Source organism: Sorex araneus, chromosome 1, assembly GCF_027595985.1.
Source record: "Sorex araneus isolate mSorAra2 chromosome 1, mSorAra2.pri, whole genome shotgun sequence".
Classification (NCBI taxonomy): domain Eukaryota; kingdom Metazoa; phylum Chordata; class Mammalia; order Eulipotyphla; family Soricidae; genus Sorex; species Sorex araneus.
The window spans coordinates 141,262,298-141,284,916 of NC_073302.1; the positions used below are offsets into that span (position 1 = coordinate 141,262,298).

A 22,619-nucleotide genomic window follows, 5' to 3' on the forward strand; every position below is an offset into this window, starting at 1 on the left:
CACCATGACCATAATTACTGTATCACTGTATCACTGTCATCCCGGTGCTCATCGATTTGCTCGAGTGGGCACCAGTAATGTCTCCATTGTGAGACTTGTTGTTACTGGTTTTGGCATATCGAATACGCCATGGGTAGCTTGCCAGACTCTGCCGTGCAGGCGAGATACTCTCGGTAGCTTGCCAGGCTCTCTGAGAGGGGCAGAGGCATCAATGCTAGTTGGCTGCATGCAAGGCAAACGCCCTACCCACTGTGCTAGCACTCCAGCCAACCTGGTGGAAACAGGAAATAGGACCATAATTACTACTACTGCAATTTCAATGCAAACACACTTACCATGATGGCCATCATCAGCACCATGTGTCACTGTTACCACCATCACAATCACCATTACTACTATCATCACCACACTCTCCAACACACTGGCCGCCATGATAAACACCATATCTGCCACCCTCACCCTCACCACTATCAATACTTAGCACTATCATCACCAACTCATCTGCCATTATGACTATTATCACCAAATATCTGCCACTATCACCACTACCACCATTATTAATACCATTATCATCATTATCTTATCACCAACACACCTACTACCACAGCCATCACCACAGTATCAGCCACCATCACTCTCACAACCACCATCACCACCATACTCCCTACATCCTATCAACCACTTCATCACCATTACAAATCACCACTTTTGCTACCACCTTCACCATCGTCTTCCACACCACAACTATGATTACCACCTAGCATCAGCACTCAGCAACAGATTCTGAGCGCTGATCTACTTTCCCTTCTCCCCTTTAATAGGGGGAATTAGATGCTACTATTCCTCTTAATGAGTCCCTTGTCTGACTAAAGAAAAACATGTTGTATTTTTAATGCAAAAGTGTTCTCCAATGAAATATAGTGACAAAGGGTCAGGCTTCAAATGAGAGACTGTCATGCTGGGCTATATTGCCTATAAATATTAAACTGGTATATAGTCTTAAAATCACAGTCTCAAATCTTCTTTCGAGGCAATTGTGATTACTCTTAAATGATAGTAGGATTATGAAAAGCATTTTTCTTGATTTATTTCATCATTGGTTCATGGAAGAAAACTGGAGAGTTACTTATACAATACACAGGTGCAAAATATATATTAATAAATAGCATAATGTGAAAATGACATTTAACATTTTACTCTGTGTGACAACACAGAGCTATCAACAGAAACTAAAATAAACTGCATCAATCTCTGAATCAGTGCTGAATGCTAATTCAATAACCTCCAAGATGTGAGATCCCTGAGTAGTTGTTTCCAATATGTGGAGAGAATAACAGCAACTTCTCTGTTAGGATTACATGCAAGTTTACCTCTACGTGTCAAGTATGCTTCTTAGTCCACAAACTCATCACTCCAAGAAAATAACTTAACATTGTTATGATCCAACTTAGTTTCCATTTCTGACCATTATTCTGACAGATTTGGTCCTATTTAATTCATTGATTCCTGTGGGCTCCGGCAAGTACATAGACACATTTACCCGCTAGAGGAATACGAGTTATTTTAGGTGCTTATTGTTGCAGTTTGTAGGGATTATTGGGTCATATGTTCATGAAGAGCCTACCCTGAATCAGCTGTCAACAAAATCCATAGTCCCCTAATAGTAAGAGTCTATTAGTCTCTCTGGGACAGCCTCGAACGCACCACAAGATGTGCAGAGAGCCTGTTCCTTCCTGTCTGCATGTGTTAAAAACAGAGGGAGTTTGGCCCTCAAGTTCCCTTCCCCCAAATCACAGACCTCACTCCACCTGAGGCTGCCAAGGATGCACCTTCCTGAAAACACAACTCAAATTTAGTGAATCTACATTCTCTGTGCCTATGTGCTTTATATTTTTACCAAGTACTGCAAAAGGCTTTGAAATATATTGTTTCATTTAAGCCCTGCAATAATATGGCAAGGAGGAAATATACTATTATTTGACCGATAAAGCAACAAGCTGAGAAAAGGTCACTGGCTTGTCCAAATTGGCAATGAACACACATGCTCAGAGCTGCAGGTTGAGGCTATTTCCCACACCATCACACTGCTTCTCAGAAGCCTCTGGCACCATCCATCCTTGATCAATCAGCTGTCAGACTCAAGTCTCCCACTGAAGACTCTCACACACTCTGGCTCTCTTCATTTCATGCTAAGTCAACTAATTCTGCTTTCAGGACCCCAACTCACTGACTATTTAAGATACCATATGCAGTTTCTTCTCTCTGAGCAGAAAGCTTTTTATGCCTGTAGAATTACCCAGTACTGAGGCTGGGTGGCAGGTCCCCAAGATCAGAGCCCTCCTTCCTTACTGACCTCTTAGCACTGACAGGAAGCTGCAGTCTTATTTGGTCCACTGACCACTGTCCAAAATTTCTAAAGCTTTCTTCCTATAGGTGTTGCCTTTTTAAAACTTTTTACCGAGTAGCTTGTCAACAGTCTACCACTGATTTTGATATTCTGTGTAAAGACTCCTCAAAGTTAAATACCTTCATGAATCCTTCCCTGAAGCAACAGGACTTACATATGCATGGCACCTATAATGCATAATATCCTTTATTCTTTTTTGTATTTTGGGGGGAAGGGCACACCTAACAGCACTCAGGGGAAACTCCTATGTGCTCAGGGCACACAGGTCATTAGGGCAGTGTCTAGGGAACATAGATGATGTCAGGGATTGAATGAGTGTCAGTCACATGCAAGGCGAGTGTTTTAACTTCTATGCAATCTCTCTGTTCTCCTATATTCTTTAACATCATTGAATTCCAGGAGTCATAAGCATCTTTGCATTGCTATACTCTCTAACACAGTGCTTTTGGGACATAGCAAGTGTACAACAAAAGTGCAAACTACTTAAGTTAAATGCATATTCAGATGAAAAACCATCTACCCATGCAAACATTTGCAGTTAGATTCCAAAAGAAGAGATACACACATATATTTGACACCACAAGTTTATTTTATTTATTTTTTGTTTTTGAGCCACATCCAGGGGCTCTTAGGACTTACTTCAGGCTCTGCACTCAGGGATTATTCCTCGTGGGCTTGGAGACCATAATGGCTGCTAGGGATAGAACTTGGGTTGGCTGTGCGCAAGGCAAGTACCCTATCCACTGTACTTTCATGCTGGCCCATGATAACACAAATTTATTATGATACACAAAGAAAAACAAACTCAAGTCTGACAACATCCATGGCATTTTGTAGTTCTTAATTTTTGAACATAATAATTGAGGAAATGTAACTTCATGATTTTGTAATTTATATGGCAACATCATCTACTCCAATAAAATGGGAATGGCCTATAACGATTTAAATTTTTAATATGTGATTTATTCATATTGTAGACATAAATTCTCAAGGATTTACAAATCATTTGTCATAAACTAGATTTTGTTGACTAAGCAAATCCAAAGGCAAAAAAATACTGAAAAGTGGGATAAGACTCCAAGTGAAACTCTGTCCAGGCGTATTCATCATGATCTACTAAATCATGTGGAAGATGCTTCTTTTCATGTAATATCCAAGTTCTCCGCTTCTAATCATGTCATATCATATGTGGTTCCATCACATGTTGCTACTTGTTCACAAACTTATTTGGATGGGGTGGGGTAGGGGTCTGGATCACACCTGGTGGACTCAGGGATTCCTCTTCATGGTGCTTTGGAAATCATATATGGTGCCAAGGGATTGAACCAGGATTGGCCGTGTGTAGGGTGAATGCCTTAACCCTGTACTGTCTCTAGGCTCCAAGTCAAAGGACAGGCAAGTTCGGAGAGGTGGTTTGATGCAGATTGAAAATTATGCGAATGTAGGAAGGAAGGAAGGAAGGAAGGAAGGAAGGAAGGAAGGAAGGAAGGAAGGAAGGAAGGAAGGAAGGAAGGAAGGAAGGAAGGAAGGAAGGAAGGCAGGCAGGCCGGTCGGTCTTTTGTCTTCTTTCACTTTTCTTCCTTTTGGCCTTTACCCTGCTTGGGTTTTGGGGAATAGTATGCATGTTTAACAACATCTATCCCATTTTCTCATTTTAGCAAAGACTAGATTTAAAGACCCTCTCCTCTCCACAAAGAAAACTCTTGGGAACCCTGCAAACCTCACAAAACAGTAAGACAAAGCTGTTTTTTAAGTTTGCTCTCCTGTTCTTTACTTAAAAAACTATGAAATTCCCCTTATTTCTCAAGCCTCATCCTCTCACATTGCAAGCAAGTAAAATCAGCAATGGTAACATAAAGGCAAATAATTACAAATCTGGTAAGTGTGAAGAGAAGGATTGTGGTACAGATGAGCAAACTGGGAGACACAAAATTAAAGGATGTGACAACAAATAAAGCCACATACTTTGCTGGACAAGAAGCATCACTGTGTGTGACATAACTGAGGTCCATAAGAACTCATTACTGAGTCAAACGAGCATGATAGGTCTTAAAAGCTGAGTACAAATATAACAAGGAAACTTAAAAAATAAAAAAGTTAGAATGGTTCAAATAGTGTTTCTTCTTGGACAAAATCGTATTAACCAGCAGTTTTTGTTCTCCAACAAGAGACTATAAAAACAAAATATTTTAAAATAATTTTTAAGAATGAAACTGCTTCTAAGATAAATTTTAGTACTTTATTGATTAAAAAAAGAAATTTAGGCTGTCAATTCCTATTTCTGGAATAATTTTTCACGTAGCGTATCTGTAACAACTGTTATATAGTACCCTTCTCTTTATTTTGGGCCAAACCTGGCAGTGCTGAGGGTGGGACTAGTGCTGGTCTGTTGCTCAGGGGCTGCTCCTGGTAATGCTGGGGCAGGTTGTGCCACATGATGCCAGGGATCAAACCCTGGGTCTGACATGCAAAGTATGTGCTTTCAGTTCCCTGACCCTCTCTTTCTCTTTATAAAGAACTCTTTATATAAACAAATGTTCACTAGATAATTCCCATACCACCCGTGCCTCCAATCGTTTCACAAACGACTCTTCCAACCCATCTCTGCAAACCAGATGACTGAAAATAATTTATGACATTAGGGTTCATGCAGCGTGCTAATGATATGAACATCTTCATATCTAACAATATATAAACATATATTATAACCAAGATGATTCTTTATACCAGGACAAATTCAGGACAGTGACGTTACAGCAGACAACATAGATTCACCACTGAACAACAGAGTTCGTTTCCATTGACAAATTCACCTCTTTCCAGAAACAGACAGGGAGTTACACAGCACAATTAACGAAGTGTTCATAAATCATCAGAACAAATCATCTTGTTTTCACAATATTACCTTAACCTTTGTGTCAAGTGCATTAAGTATTAGCTCAAGTGCTAACTGGAAGGGGTGTTACTTTTAAGTTTATACAACAAAAGGGTTACAAGGAAGTCTTACTAGCAGGACTAGTGGCCGCTACTCAAGAGATTATTAAAAATTATTGCTGGGGGCCAGGGAAATAGCTCAGAGGACAGTGCATGCCTCACAATCATGAAGAACTGCAATCAATTCCTGGCACTGCCCCACAGAATTGTTATTAGTGATTTTACATGACAGCTTATTGGAAATTTACGTGTTGCTCATCTGTGTTAGCTCTTCGGAAGAAATTTAACTTGACCACAGTCAATAAGCAGCAAAGCCAAAGCTCACAGCTCCGAGGTTTTCAGACCCAGTGGAAGGAATGTACTGTACTTGGATCTCTGTCCGTGATCAAAATATCTATTGATATTTCTCATCTAGACCGGACTTCTTTGAAGAGTACTATATTTCTCACGCCTTCCTTCAATGTAACAAAATGTACTGAACAAAACCTCTGTAGTAGGTTTATAAAGCAGCTGAAAAACTGGCCGCTCCAGGCTCAAATTATCAGAAGACTCTGTTATCTGGGAGCTTCGGACTCTCAGAAACCCTAATGACTGATCATAAAAATACAAGCCTTTGGTTTTGAAAAATATACAAAATGCACTGCACATGGAAATACCTGTTGATTGTCAAGGATGACAAAATAGCAGTCTAATTCATAGATTCATGTGTTTGGACTTCAGTGATCTTTACTTTTGCAGACTCCATTCTTCACAGTTTTGGGCAGCCTCTGACCTTTGGTGTAAGCACGATACCAAAAATGGAGAAAGAGGAGCAGAAAGATACACCCATAGCTCATAATGACGTACAGAAAGATGGGGTACTGGTACTTGCAATCCTCCATGAAAAAGAACTGGCCTATGTGGATGGTGACAATAATGAACTGGACCTAAAAGATGAAAGATATTTTTTTAAGTTCATATTTGAAAACTCACAATGAAGCAATTCTCTAATGCATTCTTCAACGCCTTGTTCAAGCCCCCTCCAGTTACAAGCAGCTACCGTGGGCAGCGAATTTGATCTTTGAGTCTAGTCTCTCCCTATGGGAGTTAGAGTGGGCGGAACAGGGTCAGAATCCAGATGGCAATTTGGAACCTCCATTTAGCCTGGCCTCCCTGCCACTTCTGGGACTCCCCATTTCAGTGACCCAAAGGCTCACAGAACCTTAACACTGCCATCCCAAGAGCACCCACAGAGCAGGGGCTTTTGGTCCTTAACTGGTGAGATCTCATGAGACAACTGTGTTTAGGCTGCATTTTCCATGATCATTTCAAGTTCAGGTATTTTGACTTGTTGGTAGGCCAGGTGTTTCACTTTCAAATTATAGCCTCTGTAACTTGTCAGGAACTAAAGCATCTTTGAGTCCTCCTAGCTACCCCTTGCCTACGATTTTCAGAGGTAAAAGTTCACCAGAGGTCACAGAGGACCTGGAGGAGGGAGACCGCACTTAGTGGCAGCCAAGTGCTCTGTGGCCAGAACAGATTTATTCAGGCTGACACTTTCTAAGTGAACTTAGAGGTTTTCTCAGCTGCACTATTTGGGGCGATACCTTTTCTCTTCCTGACTTAAAGACAACATGTGTTCAGTGGACATTTTAGAAAGGTAAAAATAAATGAAGTTGCTAATTACTCATAAATGATCAACAAGCCATAACCATAGATAAGATTTTCATACTTTCTTTCATTATCATCAGCACCTTTCCTGGCCTTGTCTTAGGAAATTTCATGACATGTCCTGCACAACAGCTACGCATATTCTTCTCATCTTACAGATGAAAAAATGGAGCCACAGGGGCTGGAGCAATAGCACAGCAGGTAGGGTGTTTGCTTTGCTTGCGGCCAACCTGGGTTCAATTCCCAGCATCCCGTACGGTCCCCTCAGCACCGCCTGGAGTAATTCCTGAGTGCAGAGCCAGGAGCAACCCCTGTGCATCGCCAGGTGACCCAAAATGCCAAAAAAAAAAAAAAAACACAGAAAAGCTAAACAACAACCTCAATAATCAGTGAAGTGTGCTTTTGTTTCACTGAAATTATCTATATTTTTCCACATTATTACATTTTTTACATTTAAAAGTATTGAGTGTGTTATTTAAATAATAAATTATATCAGAAATGTATCACTAAAAAAGAAAAAATAAAACAAGTTGCTCTTATTTGCTTTAAAAAAATTTGTTTTTTAAAGGCCTGACACAGGGGCAAGGGAAATAGTTAATTGGTTGCTCACATGCTCTCAGCAATGCCAGATTTGGCTCTTACGTTATTTATTATTTTTTGTCTCTTTTGGGACCACACCTGGCTATGACTGGGGCTTAATCCTAGCTCTGCTCTCAAGGAACACTTCTAGCAAGACTCAGGAGACCCTGTGGAGTTCCAGGGACTGAACTTGAGTCAGCTACATACAAGATAAATGCCCTATGCACTGTACTATATCACTCTTACCCCATCGGCCCTTATATTAAAAAGCCTAGTAAAAATTGTGTTATACGATACAAATCATGTAAAAGATACATACATTGGTACACAAAAGAGAAAAACCATGAGAATAAAATTAAAAATATCCATACAGATTGTCTATGAGTCATGGGATTTTTATTTCTTTTTCTTCCTCATGATTCAACATTCTGATTCCTATGCAATCAACTTGTATTATTTCACAATCATAAAAAAAATACTTGGACAACAACTGAAATTTCCCTTGCTTCTTCCTCTTTCAAGGCATGAACTAAAATAGGGGCTGTAGAGTTATCTTTTTCCTTGCACATGGTCGACCCAGATTCAATCCCCAGCATGCCATATGGTCCCTTGAGCACCTCCAGGAGTAATACCTGAGTATCGAGCCAGGAGTAATCCTGATCATTGCCAGGTGTGGCCACAAAACAACAAAAAATGTGAATTAAAATAATTTATTTAACAATTTTCTAAGATGGACTTAGAAAAGTAGAGTAGAGTGGGTAGAGTGTTTGCCTTGCATGCGGCCGACCCAGGTTTGATTCCTCCATCCCTCTTGGAGAGCCTGGCAAGCTACCAAGAGTATTCCGCTCGCATGGCAGAGCCTGGCAAGCTACCCGTGGCATATTTAATATGCCAAAAATAGTAACAACAAGTCTCACAATGGAGACATTACTGGTGCCTGCTCGAGCAAATCGATGAACAATAGGACAACAGTGCTACAGTTCTATTTTCTAAGATTAATCACTTAGGGTATTGTCATTTTTAAAAATTTTTTTTAATTTTTGGGTCACACTCAGCGATACACAGGGGTTATTCCTGGCTCTTTACTCAGAAAATACTCCTGATGGTGCTCAGGGGATGCTGGGAATCAAACCCAGGTCGGCCGCATGCAAGGCAAACACCCTACCTGCTGTGCTATCATTCCAAGCCATAGGCATTGTCATTTTTTTATACAATTGTTAAGTATAAGGGTGTCAGGAGAGAGTATGGAGTTAAGGTGTTTACCCTGCAGGTGGCCAACCCTGGTTCAATCCCTGGCACCACATGGGTGATCACCTGACAATTTCCAAGTGTAACCCTGGAGGCTACTGGTCATCATTGGATGTGACTCTGGTGGTCCCTAACATGGCTAGGTTTGCCCTGGTAGTCCCCATCACCACAGGGTCTTTGCACTGAACCACTAGCTTAATAGGTCAAGAAGGCTGGTTGGGGTCCCAGAGCTTTCTGAAAACTGGTGGGGAAACTACCACCTCTCACACCAAAAAATTTTAAAAAACACCCCCAAAATGCCCAAAACCCAAGAGAATATGAGTGGACATCTTCACAGTCTAATATATCAATCCCTCACCCTGGAGAATACATTATGTGCACATACCAAATTTTACTTTAGCTGTAATATTTTCATAGAAATGAAACTCAATAGGCTGTCTACTAAATTTATATTCTCCATAGTGTTAAGGCAGAATGTGGCACCAAGTTATTATACATTTTAAAAACATGAAGATTATAGAATTCTTTTTCAAAGAAAGTTATCATCTCAAACGTAAGATTGTCTTTAAAAACAAATCCATATCTTTTAATTAATGCTTGGAAAATATTACTAAGCCTGTCTAAATAAATGCCTGTTCTTTTGAACATTATTTACTAGAGGACAGAACTCAAATTTACATAGCAATTTGTGTACAGATGTATACATCCATAAGCATTTTGGTTTGCCAATATATACACATTCCATAGTAGTTTGACTAATTAAGGAAGAACATACTCTTATATTAGCACTAGAAAAATAGGCTCATCATTTTTCAAGATCATTGAGTGTACCAGAAATCATGAACTATGAAAAAATAGAATAGGACCATATGAATTTATCAGTAATGGTTTAAAATATATCTGTTGAGGTTTGCGACCTTTGAGGTTATTTTTTTCACATATATAAACGTAAATATATATATATGTGCATACATATATATGCAGACATATATGCATATATAAAAATACATAAGTAACCCCCATGCAATGGACTTCAAGGACCACTAAGGTTACTCCTATTGATACAGTATGACCTGACAGTTCAGGACTCATACTCAGTGACTCAGTGCTTTGAGGGCCTGGCGGTGCTGGGGACATCCATGCCTTTCCATAAATTCTGGAAGGGCAGCATGCAGTGCTGGACTTCACACTCAGGACATTGGCATGCTTGGCATGTGTTCTGCTTCTTGAGCTACATCCCTTACATATCTATTTTAAGAGTGTAAACTAGTATAAACGTTGTATAAAAATATACATGCTGTTTTGTCTGAGTTTTTTAGCTACTACATAAGTATTGCTTTCAGTAAAACTCCCATGAAAGTCCAAATAACTTAGAAAGGATAACGATGGGATGCTAGATGAGGCCAGACACTGTGTGCCCTTCTTGTTTTCTAAACATGATCCTTTATTTAGTTAGCATCCTCAAACCCAGGGAAGATAAAGGACTCGAGATTAGCTGGTTATTGTTTGGGGAGGGGAAAGAGCTTCTGGATCATACCCAGCAGTGTTCAGAGGCTCTTCTAGGCTCTGTGCTCAGGAGTGATCCCTGGCATCGCATGGGATGGCCACATGCAAGGCAAGTGCTTAATCCCTGGGCTATCCATTCAGCCCTCCAGTTAGGTTTGACATCTGGCAAGTGCCTTAACCCCTATGCGATCTATCCATCCACACCGCCCCCTCCCCACATCCAGTTAGGTTTTTCATGTCATTTCAAAGACAGAAAATTACTCACAAGCTGTAATGTTGTCAAATACTTTTTCCACCACAGGTATTTCTGATAGGCGGGTCCCATCGCACTCAGTCCATAGTAAGAATACATGACGACATGTACTGCTGTATTCAGGAAGGCGTGGAACGTCCCCAAGCCACCTGCAAAATAAAATTATAGGAAAACATTCCTTATGATGGAGCTAATATTTTTAACTGAAGTTTTAATAAAATGATTTTTTTAACTTCAGTAGGGATGACGTCTACAAAATATCAATTTTCGTATTTAAGTAGTCAAGATATTAGAGAGGGTTTGATAAAACACTTAGTGAAACAGAAAAAGGAAATATGAGAAACTAAAGCAGCATGTTTATTCTGTTATGATTTAACCCTGACAATCTTGTGATGCAGGTTTACATCAGCAAATTAACTTACTTTTTAAACAGAATATACTGCTAACCAATACTAATCAAATTCATTTTTTAGTGACAGTTAACATAAAGTTCACAAATTACATTAATCTCAAATGGATGACTTAATTTTTGACAAATGTCTATACCTATATAACTACTGAGGTTCAAGACACATCATTTCCAGCACCACATCATTAGGTTACAGCGTTCCTTCCTGGAATATATGTCGTTCTCACACTATAAGTTTGATTCTTTTGAGGGTGGAGTGAACCCCAAGAGTTATTGGGGGGCCCACAGGTCACTTACAACAATATTCGGCCCAACTGTGAGGGACAGATGCTTAGGACTCAAGTCCAGCACTGTGATGCTACTTAAGACCAGAAATTCTTGGGGCCACCAGGCATCCTCAGGGGACTCTACAATGCAGGGGATCAAACTCAGGGCCTCTGCATCCAAAGCACACTCCAGCCTTTTAACCTGTTTCCTCAGCCCCCATGACCTTTATTCTAACTTTTAGCAACTATTCATTTTGCCTATTGACCAATTTATGAATTACATGAGATGTACTCTTCTGTCCAGAACTCACGGCTGCTTCCCCGGAAGGGAGCATAAAATGAGGCCCCCATAACCATGCCATCAGACTCCACACCAGGCTGTTTTCACTTGGGGCACTCGGGGGTGGGGGACAGGGAATGAGAGCCCTCCCTGCCCAAGGGACCCAGCCCCAACATCCGACCTCCACTACCCAACCGCCGTCATGCTCCAGGCCGCTTTCCACATGCTCACGCTGAGCCTCACATATGAGTGAACATATTCCTGGACACATCATAAGACACTCCCTACTCATTTCCCATAATTACTATACCATATTTGATAGGGTTCACACAGTAGGCAACAAATCATAGAGGAATATATTTGTGTATATATATATATATATACATGCCTGACTGGAAACACCTGTCAAGGCAATTAGAGGCTGCCCCCAAAGCCTCTATCCCTCTCAGAGAGCCCAGCAAGGTACTGAGAGTATCCCACCCGCATGGCAGAGCCTGTCAAGCTACCCATGGCATACTCAATATGTCAAAAATAGTAATAATGACGGTTCTCATTCCCCTGACCCCGAAAGAGCCCCCAATACACCATCAGGGTACGCTAGCACGTGACAGGAACTAGTGGAGATGTTACTGGCGCCCACTCGAGCAAATCAATGAACAGCAAGATGACAGTGATACAGTGATATAGTACTCTTTTGTGCTAAACTTCCTTCAATCAACAAAATACTTTCAAATTTTATCCATGTCTTCTAAATGTGTGTATATTAGAGCTTGCATTTTTATTGCTCTATTTTATCATACTATATTACTACATGTATCCATTCTGCTATTAAAATATTTTAAGTATTTCCAATATGGGCTATTATGAATAAAGTCATCAAGGATACTTTTGTATAAGTCACTATACATGTCACTGCCACTGTCATCCCGTTGCTCATCGATTTGCTCGAGCGGGCACCAGTAATGTCTCTATTGTGAGACTTGTTGTTACTGTTTTTGGCATATCAAATATGCAACGAGTAGCTTGCCAGGCTCTGCCATGCGGGCAAGATACTCTTGGTAACTTGCCGGGCTCTAGGGGCAGAGGAATTGAACCAGGGTCAGCCTCATGCAAGGCAAACACCCTACCTGCTGTGCTTTCACTCCATAAACACAAAATATAAACACAGAAAACTTAATCTCTTATACAAGGGCTTAGTAGCTCCATGGTGAAACACACAATCTTCCCTAACTTTCTTCTGAGGAAACTTTTTTTAATCATTCTTTTAGCAAATTATAACAAGCAATATAAAATAACTGACTGAGGGCCTGCCATGAGGGCAGGTTTAAGGGATGGATGGGAAAACTGGAGATGGTGGTGGTAAGGTGCAATGGTGGTGGCACTGGTGTTGGTGTATTGAATGTCTGTAACCAATCATCATGAGCAACTTTGTAAACCACAGTGTTTATCTAAGGTGTAAAGGGAAAGCTAAATTTTAAAAAAGACCCAATCATTTGCTTGGAAAAGCAAGCCTATTCTTAAATTCAGTATTATAATGTAACATGAAAGAAAATGCATCGATATAATTTGCATAATCACAGTCAGAAAGTTTAACTGGTATTCTCTCTCAAGTAGAAACATCTATCAATAATTTATTGACCAGATTATCACAAGGTTGTTTTGTTTATGGGGGAGGAGGTCCCAAGCAGTGGTCAAGAGGCCCATGGGGACTCCTAGTGATCCTTGGCCAACACAAGGGTCCAAAGGTATAATGCCACTCAGGCCGTGCAGGGCTGCTGGTGGTGTTGAGGGCCTCTAGGGCCACACCAAATGGTGCTGGGGGCCAAAACCTGAGTCCTGCACGTGCTAGGCATGTACTCTAACCTTTGGACTATCTCCTTGTCCCACCTGAGAAATTTTTTTTACTAGATGTGATCAAAAGAATTCCACAGTTTAAAACAAAAACCAAAAAAATTATGAATGGTATAGCTCCTTTTCACTACATGTGTTAAATCCAATTCATTGTTTTCTACTCTCATTACGTTTTTTTTTTTCTTTTTGGGTCACACCTGGCGATGCACAGGGGTTACTCCTGGCTCTTCACTCAGGAATTACTCCTGGCGGTGCTCAGAGGACCATATGGGATGCTGGAATCGAACCTGGGTCAGCCGCGTGGAAGGCAAACGCCCTATACCTGCTGTGCTATGGCTCCAGTCCCTCTCATTACTTTTTAATAAGTGTTTTTACTGTCACAGATTTTGGTATTAAAATTACTGACTTCCATTTTTTTTTTTTTTTAGGTTTTTGGGTCACATCTGGCGATGCACAGGGGTTATTCCTGGCTCTGCACTCAGGAATTACTCCTGGCAGTGCTCAGGGTACCATATGGGATGCTGGGACTTGAACTCGGGTTGGCCGCGTGCAAGGCAAACGCCCTACCCGCTGTGCTATCACTCCAGCCCCTACTGACTTCCATTTAATTATTATTTTTCCAAAGTAAAAATTTATTCATTGGTAAACAATTTCTATTAACTATCTCTGTTTACTGCCACCATTTGGTTTTTACAAATTGCATTTTCTTTTTTTCTATTTTTTGGCTTTTTGGGTCACACCCAGCGATGCACAAGGGTTACTCCTGGCTTTGCACTCAGGAATTACTCCTGGCAGTGCTCAGAGAACCATATGGGATGCTGGGAATCGAACCTGAGTCGGCCTTGTGCAAGACAAATGCCCTACCCGCTGTGCCATACAGCCCCAAATTGCATTTTCTTATCCTAGTTTTCCTCTTCTAATTTCACAACTCCTAATGGTCATGTTTAGCTTAGAATAGAAGCATAGAACACTGAAGGTCTGTAAGCAAAAACCTTTTAACAGTCATCAATGAACCAATAATACGAAGGGTGTAGTGTTGGAAGAACATGAAGCTCTCCCTAGCATCTCTTTCCTAAGAGGTCCAATCCAGAAGACTCTATATTCCTTATGTAGAGCCTGATAAAGCCTAGTAAAGTTGATTTAAAATTATATTTTCTTCAAATGTACCATTTTCTTTATTCTTATATTTTCTAACTCCAGCAATAAAGAAGGGCCTCACAAATCTTGACTAATTAGGGTAAAGGAGGAATGAAATCATATGCACTATGAATTCCAGAAAAGAAAAATATAAATTTAACATATGTTCATGCCTTCTAAGAACAAACATCATAAGTATTGTTGCACAGTAAACACTAATTATTTTTAATAATCATTCAGAAATGCACCAGTTGTAGATACTTGAAGATACAACTATTGCTAAAGTACTTCCCTAAAATAACTTGTTTCAAGTAATCTAAATATTTCCCTAAGACTCACTGAAGTTGTACTGTGTTTTATAAACTTTTCTTTCTGAAAGTAAATCAACTATGAGTGTATCTTCCAGTTCTCACAAATTTTAAAGTAAGAAATTAAATTAGTGAAGCTTGTAACAATCTCCAGACTTTATTGTTTATATCTTATTAGTCTTGTTTCCCCAAAAGAAATGTATTTGAATAAATAAATTAAAGTGGTGGGAAAATGCCCTTTCAAGGTGAAAGGTATCACCTTTTAAAACAACAGTTACCTGTTTTGTCATAGAGGAATTAAATTGCTTACTGTGAACCCAAACTAAATACCACTCAAATTCATTTGTGTCTCACTATTATATATACACTCTGTGAAATGAACCACACCACCATCTTTCTTACTAAGATACCTCCACCTTATTATTATTTTTTTGGTAGAAAGCATCTATTATCTATTTGGAAACTTCTACCTTATAAATATTCCAAAATAAGGATTCTGTGGATAGAATTTTGACAAGGCACTAGTGTGGCTAATAATGTTTATTTAGTAAGGTTTATGTATCTAAATTAATTATCAAAATTGCCTTGCTAAGTTTTTATAGTTATTATTTTCTGATACTAGTCTAATATTTGCTTACAACAATCATTTTAATCAGTAATATTTTTATATCTTCTTTGGTGGACTTTTCTAATAAAGCATTTCTAAGATTGGTTTCTTCTTTATGAAACAAGTTTGGAAAAACAAACATTCAGAGTCAATTACAAACAATATCATAGATGCTATACCTTTGGCTTGGAAAAAAAAAGGAACCACCTGGGTAATTATCAAGATTCTCTGTACCTTTGGAAGGGAGTTATGCATAATTAATAAAACCTGCCACTAACATTTTTATTTTCAAAAGAAAAACTGGACTGCTTTTATCCCAGAGAGGAGAAGCACAATAGGCAAACAGGAAATTAAATATGAGATGGAGATCAGCTGTGCTCAAATGTTTGAAAGAACAGTTGAGAGTGGGCAGTTCCAGCCTAGGAATAGAAATGCAGGAGCCAAATTTCTCGAAGCGCTCAGTTCTTGCTGCTCTGTAAGCAAAGACCAGGTGCACTGACACGCACCCATCAGATCCCACAGGAAAGACTGAACCAGAAGGTGAATGCATAGGACAAAGGAGAAAAAAACATTTTTTCCTGCTATTTTATGTTTCACAAAATAGAAAATGAAGGTTTGGATGATGAACAGTACAATGTGCTTGATGTCTGAGACACAGTATCATTGGAAATTACTGCGTGTTCAAGTTTTCATGATTAAAAACACTGCTTATTTTTAAATGCAAGCTATAATATCAATGGAACCAAAGACAGACAATTGCTTAACTCTAAACTTTAAGATAGTTAATTTTTCTCAGTAGAGATATGAAAGCAAGAAAACCCTTTCTTATGTCAATATTTCTGTATCACTATATCCTGAGGCACTGTCTTTCTATCATCACTCTAATCTTAATTTTCATGGTTGTGATATGGTCTTCTGATATATATATATACATATATATATATATATTTTTATTTTTGGGTTACACCTAGCGATGCACAGGGGTTATTTCTGGCTCTGCACTCAGGAATTACCCCTGGCGGTGCTCAGGAGACCATATGGGATGCTGGGATTTGAATCCAGGTTGGCTGTGTGCAAGGCAAACGCCCTACCAGCTGTGCTATTGCTCCAGCCCCACCTTCTGATATCTTGAAGGACATCTGAATAAGTAAATTATAGGGCTGGAGAGGTTGTATAGCAGGTAGGGAGCTCGTCTTGTATGAAATTGACCTAAGTTCGATACCCGGCATCCCATATAATTGCCCACGCACTTCCAGGAGTAATTTCTGAGTACAGAGCTAGGAGTAAGTCCTGAGAATCTCCAGGTGTGGCCCAAAATCAATGATAATAGTAGTAGCAATGAACAAATAGCAGGAGTGTGAAAGCACCGTTTCCGGCATACTCCAAAAATAGAAGTGATCTACTTGGCAACTGCTGAGTTAAGCAGCTTTACAGAATAGCTAAATTATTACCAATATCATTTGTATTTCACGATTATATACACAAAAAATAATAATTACTTTGTCAGTGGAGATTTAGGCATTATTCAAAAAAAATTTGGGGGGAAAAGGCACACCCAGTGATCCTCAGGGCTTACTCCTGGTTCTGTGCTCAGGCATCACTCCTGATTGGCTAAATGCAAGGCAAGCACCTTACTCACTAACTCTTTAGCCCAATTTGTTCAGTTTCTTTTTTTTTTATTCAGTTTCTTTTTTAACCAACATAAAGTGCCAGTGAATATCACTATAGAAAGGACGAAAAGGTACAATACGTATTTGAGAGAAAACAGAAACAAAAAATAAAGATTGATAAATCACAGAGAACAAACAATACAGCTATCCTAGATTTATGGAATGAAAATAGAATTGACTAATTTGCTATGAGTTAAACTTTCATGTTAACATGTGTTATCAAAAGAAATAAAGTATATTACTATAAAAATGCCAAGCAGATGCTAATTTGGGGCAACAAAATAGGATGTCCCTTAAAACAGCCTTCAGACTCATCTAGACTCTCACGTCTCTTCCTGCCACTGGCTTATTCACATCCTTTGATGATCAGATGCTGGCAGGTTTCTCCCCATGTCAAAAGAATCAAATTCTCATGCACCAATTGTGGTTCTTCTCTTCTTTTAGTCTTACTGGAAATAAGGTAAGCTAAGATGGGCTACAGAATCTACTGGAAGACTTTTTATATTTGAAAAGGCGAACTGGGCCACACCCAGTGCTGCTCAGGGTATACTCCTGAATCTGTGTTCCAAGGCCATTCCTAGATATCTTATGTTGAGCTAGTGATCGAACTGGGATCAGCCGAATGCAAGGTAAGCATCTTAACCCCTCTACTGTCTCTCGGACCCCAAGAATTCTTAAACTTAAGAAACTGCTTTAGTAAGTCCTCTAACCAACTTCTGCTAATGTCTTGGAACAATATGCTATTTACAACTTGATGATAGGGCACATTTTCTTAAACTTTTGATTAATCAATGCTTCAGAAGCCAAACCCAAAACCACACCAAAGAGTTAATTTGTCAAGCTTTTCAAAACTATTATTGCCTTGGGGCTGGCATGATAGCACAGCGGGTAGGGCGTTTGCCTTGCACAGGCAAACGAACCAGGTTCGATTCCCAGCATCCTATATGGTCCCTGAGCACTGCCAGGGCTAATTCCTGAGTGCAGAGCCAGGAGTAACCCCTGAGCAATGCCGGGTGTGACCCAAAAAGAAAAAAAAACTATTATTGCCTTAAAAATAGTATCATAAGGCCGGAGTGATAGTACAGCATGTAGGGTGCTTGCCTTGCCTGTGGCTAACGCAGGTTCCATCCCCAGCATCCCATACAGTCGCCCGAGCACCTTCAGGTGTGATCCCTGAGTGCAGAGCCTGGATGTGGCCCAAAAACCAAAAGAAAAAAAAAGTATCAAAACATACTTTAGACAGTAGGATAGTTAGAGATGTTGAGACAACTGCAATTTAACACATCTTTTAAGAGTTGTTAGGGGTTGGAGTGAGTATCTATTATAGGAAGTTTGAAGGCTAGAAAGAAATGGAACTGAGATAAAAGTTATAGTACTGAGAAACATAAAAGAAATAGACAACCTAACTATATTCCAATAAAGGCAAGGTTTTTACCAGTTTGTTTTTATTACTTGAAGTCATTTAATTGAACTCTACAGAAAAGAATAAATTCCAAACAAAACAACTAAAGACCAGATAGGTGTAGAAGACTGAACCCTAAAGCAATACTTGCCTAAAGAAGAGCAGGTCGAGGAGAATCTAAGTTACAGTCCTACATTCCTCTGTCAACTAATAATAAATGTCAGAAGTCTGATTCAAGAAATTGAATTTTTTTTAGACCTCACTTAAGAACAGAATTTGGGCTTCTAACATAAAGAAATGTTCTCATTTATAACCCACGATCCCAACTTTCCCTTGGCTACCTGCAGCAAATTTGACTCCAAACCACCAGGTCCATGGCATGATGGTGTGATGGAAGACATGCAGGAAAGTCACTTGGCTATTTTTCTTACGCAGAACAAAAAAGATCTGAAATAATTTAAGGAAAATCAAGTTCACATAAAATTCAATTATTTATCCAGTATTACAAAAACATTGGCAAAGCACAACTATATTATATCATTCACTTTGAAAGCACTGCCTGATAGAGAGTCCATGCTCAAAAGCTAATTGGGAAGAAGGAACTCGTGTATAAGGCCTAGTCATAAAAATGGATAAAAAAGTAAAAGGAAATTATACATTGATTTCAAAATCAAAGCTATACAATGAAGAAGGTCTGACCAAAAATTATTCAATGAAATGATACTGGTTAAAAGTACCCAAATGGGTTTTTGAAAGACATAGGGAATTAGAAGAATCTTAATTCTTAGGACAAAAATTATTTTACATTTCTCTCTAATACATCCTTCCAACTTAGATAAGTGATAACAGCAAACTGACAAAGAACTTGTGGCACATAAAAAGTTAGCAGACATGGGGCTGGAGCAATGGCACAGCAGGTAGGGCATTTGCCTTGCACACGGCCAACCCGGGTTTGATTCCCAGCATCCCATATGGTCCCCTGAGCACCGCCAGGGGTGATTCCTGAGTGCAGAGCCAGGAGTAACCCCTGTGCATCACCGGGTGTGACCCAAAAAGCAAAAAAAAAAGTAAGAAAGAAAGAAAGAAAAGAAGGAAGGAAGGAAGGAAGGAAGGAAGGAAGGAAGGAAGGAAGGAAGGAAGGAAGGAAGGAAGGAAGGAAGGGAAGAAAGAAAGAAAAGAAAGAAAGAAAGAAAGAAAGAAAGAAAGAAAGAAAGAAAGAAAGAAAGAAAGAAAGAAAGAAAGAAACAGAAAGAGAGAAAGGGAGAGAGAGGAAGAAAGGTGAAAATTAAATTAAAGAAAGGTGAAAATCCAGGAGAAAGCTCAAAGAGCTGAAGTTCTGGCTCTAAAAGTGGGGGCTCGGGGCTGGATCAATAGCACAGTGGGTAGGGCATTTGCTTTGCACACGGCCAATCTGGGTTCGATTCCCAGCATCCCATATGGTCCCCCAGCACCGCCAGGAGTAATTCCTGAGTGTAGAGCCAGGAGTAACCCCTGTGCATTGCCGGGTGTGACCCAAGAAGCAAAAAAAAAAAGGGGGGGCCCAGGTTTGATGCCCAGCACCACTGAGGTGACCCTGGAGCAACCCACCTGGAGTAGCCCCTGAGTAGAGCTGGGTGTGGTTCCCAAACCAAAATAAATAGGTAGGGAAAAGTTGAAGATTTCATTTGAGAAAGGAGATGGAAACAAAGCTCTTCTGTGCAAGAAACAGTGAGAGCGCCCTCCATTCTGAAGGGCACAGGTGTCTGCAGCAACTCTGCCAACAGAGCAAGGAATGTAAACAGCAAGGCCTTGGGAGGAAATTTTTTTAAAAAAATATTCAGCAGATAAACGCGGTGCTTAGAAATACTCAAAATTCAAAATACCAGTCATGAGTTAGATGTCTAAATAATATGGAACTTGAGTAGCAGAGACAGAAGAATTCAAGGAGTTTAGGGAAAGACACAGGCAGCTTCCTTATGGAAGTTTCCTTATGGAAGATGGAACTGAGAACATGCAAAGTAGAAGCAAGGAAGTCAAAAGCACTTGCTTATTTATGCATATGGTAGAAGGGGACATGGTCTAACAAAAAACAAAGCATCAACCAGGGATCTGGGGCTCTACTCCTCCTCAGGGGCAGTACTCTTTTGTATTAGAAGAAATTTAATTTCTTGACTTCATTTTCAGATTGAAAGTGGTGGACTAGATGAATAGTATTCAGCCCTGGTTGAAGAGTCTAAACTGGTTTACTAAAAGATCCATGCCTGGTCACTGATCCAAACTATCTGACACAAAATATTCATGAGAACCTAAGTTCTTGGTTTTCTTAATGTAATTAATTTGACCGAATCTGGGAGCTAAGAATCACTTCGTACTACAACAGATTTTTTTCATAGTGTGGCACTTGGACCAACCATAGTAGCATCACTTGAGAACTTGCTAGAAATGTAAATTCTTGAGACCAACTCAAGAACCACTCTATCAGAAACTCTAAAGGCAAGTTTCAGGCATCAGTGTGTTTCAGGAGTCTTCCAGATGGTTCTAAGGTGTGCTAAAGTTTGACAACCACCCAACCACCGGAGTCTAAGTTCACCACAGTCCTTTCCAATTTTACTATTTATCATAGTCAACTGAGAAGGTGAAGTATATGGAGACATGAAAGACGTATTTAAAGAGTACTCTTGTCAGGCTTTGAGTGATAATCATCCCCGAAAACGAAGACTCACATGCCACAAAGATACATCATCAGCTATCTAAGGTGCCCTGATCACTAAGATGCAATGCTTTCTCCTCTTGCCATAGTCCTCATCCCTGGCTCTGAATTCTCTCATGGCCTAGTCTGACACTTGGCATTCATGCTCAGGGACAGAGGACTCAGTAAGTATAGACTTCAGAAACACAGACGGACAACTTTGCTATCATCAAAAATCCTGATATCCAGAAGTAAACTAAAACCTGGCAAGTTTATTAATTTCAAAGCATTGCTCCTCGAAAGGAGCATGAGTGACAGCACTCTGATATAAAGAATGAAAGATTAAATACTTGTGCTCTTGCCCTCCTGAGCTTGTGTCCCCAAAATACTCTCATACTCTCAAATATGCTACATAACGATATAAAATTTTGCAGTGTGTGACAGTTACATGCCATATTAGCTGGGCAGGAGATATATTAGAAGACCTCATAATTCATAAGTGACTAAAAAAATAAGTTTTTACTCTCTCATTTCTAAAATTGTTGATAATAAAAGTCTATCTGAGGAGGAGAGATAACAAAAGTTATTAGACAACCAATCCTAGCAATTTACTGCTTTCATTAGAACATCAAATATTGGCCAAATGTGGTTAACTACATACTTACAGTATCTAATAGTTCAATAAATTTGGAGAAGTAATAAAGCCAGCAGGTGCGTACCATCTGCACAAACACACAGAGATATACACTTATTAATTTAGCAATTTTAACAGAGAAGCAAATTTTATGCTCTTAGGTTTTAGCAAAACAAATATAACATAAAATTTATCATTCTATGGGCCAGAAACATAGTACAGGGTATGGCTCTTGCTTTTTGCATGCAGTCAATCCAGGTTCAATCCCCAGCACCCAAGCACTGCCAGGAGTGATGCTTAAATGTAGAGCCAGGAGTAAGCCCAGAGCAGAGATGGATGTGGCCCAAACTAAAATATAAATAAATAAAACTTATCATTCTTTTTTTTTGGGGGGGGCAGGTGGGCATTTGGGCCACACCCAATTGTGTTCAGATTTACTTCTGGCTCTGAATTTAGGCATCATTCTTGGAAGTTCTTGAGGGATCATATGCAGTGCTGGGGATCAAACCAAGTTTGGCTGGGCTCAGTGTGTTACCCGCTGTACTATCTCTCCATCTTCTATCATTCTATTTTTAATAAAGACTACACCCCATGATGCTTGAGGACCCCTTGAACTACAGAGCCACATCTAGTTCAGGGAGTCAAACTCAGAAATTCACACATGTAGGACACATGCTCTACCACTTGAGGTTACATGCAAAACATGTGCCTTAATCCCTGTATTATTTCTTAAAACCTCTTTTTTTTTTTTTGCTTTTTGGTCACATCCGGCAATGCATAAGGGTTACTCTTAGCTCTTCACTCAGGAAT

General features: G+C 39.7%; 1 protein-coding gene across 1 annotated transcript in view; it reads right to left on the bottom strand.

Annotated features, from left to right (window-relative positions):
• Positions 1–2,981: 2,981 nt before the first annotated feature.
• Positions 2,982–22,619, bottom strand: part of ELOVL7 (ELOVL fatty acid elongase 7) — a 97,623-nt gene continuing 77,985 nt past the window's right edge. The window contains exons 5-8 of the mRNA XM_055123152.1: positions 21,841–21,897; positions 18,849–18,954; positions 10,590–10,726; positions 2,982–6,267 (exon numbers count right to left, since the gene is read on the bottom strand). Coding sequence (XP_054979127.1) covers positions 6,058–6,267; positions 10,590–10,726; positions 18,849–18,954; positions 21,841–21,897 — 510 coding nt within the window. The 3' untranslated portion in view covers positions 2,982–6,057. The remainder of the gene's footprint in view (positions 6,268–10,589; positions 10,727–18,848; positions 18,955–21,840; positions 21,898–22,619) is intronic.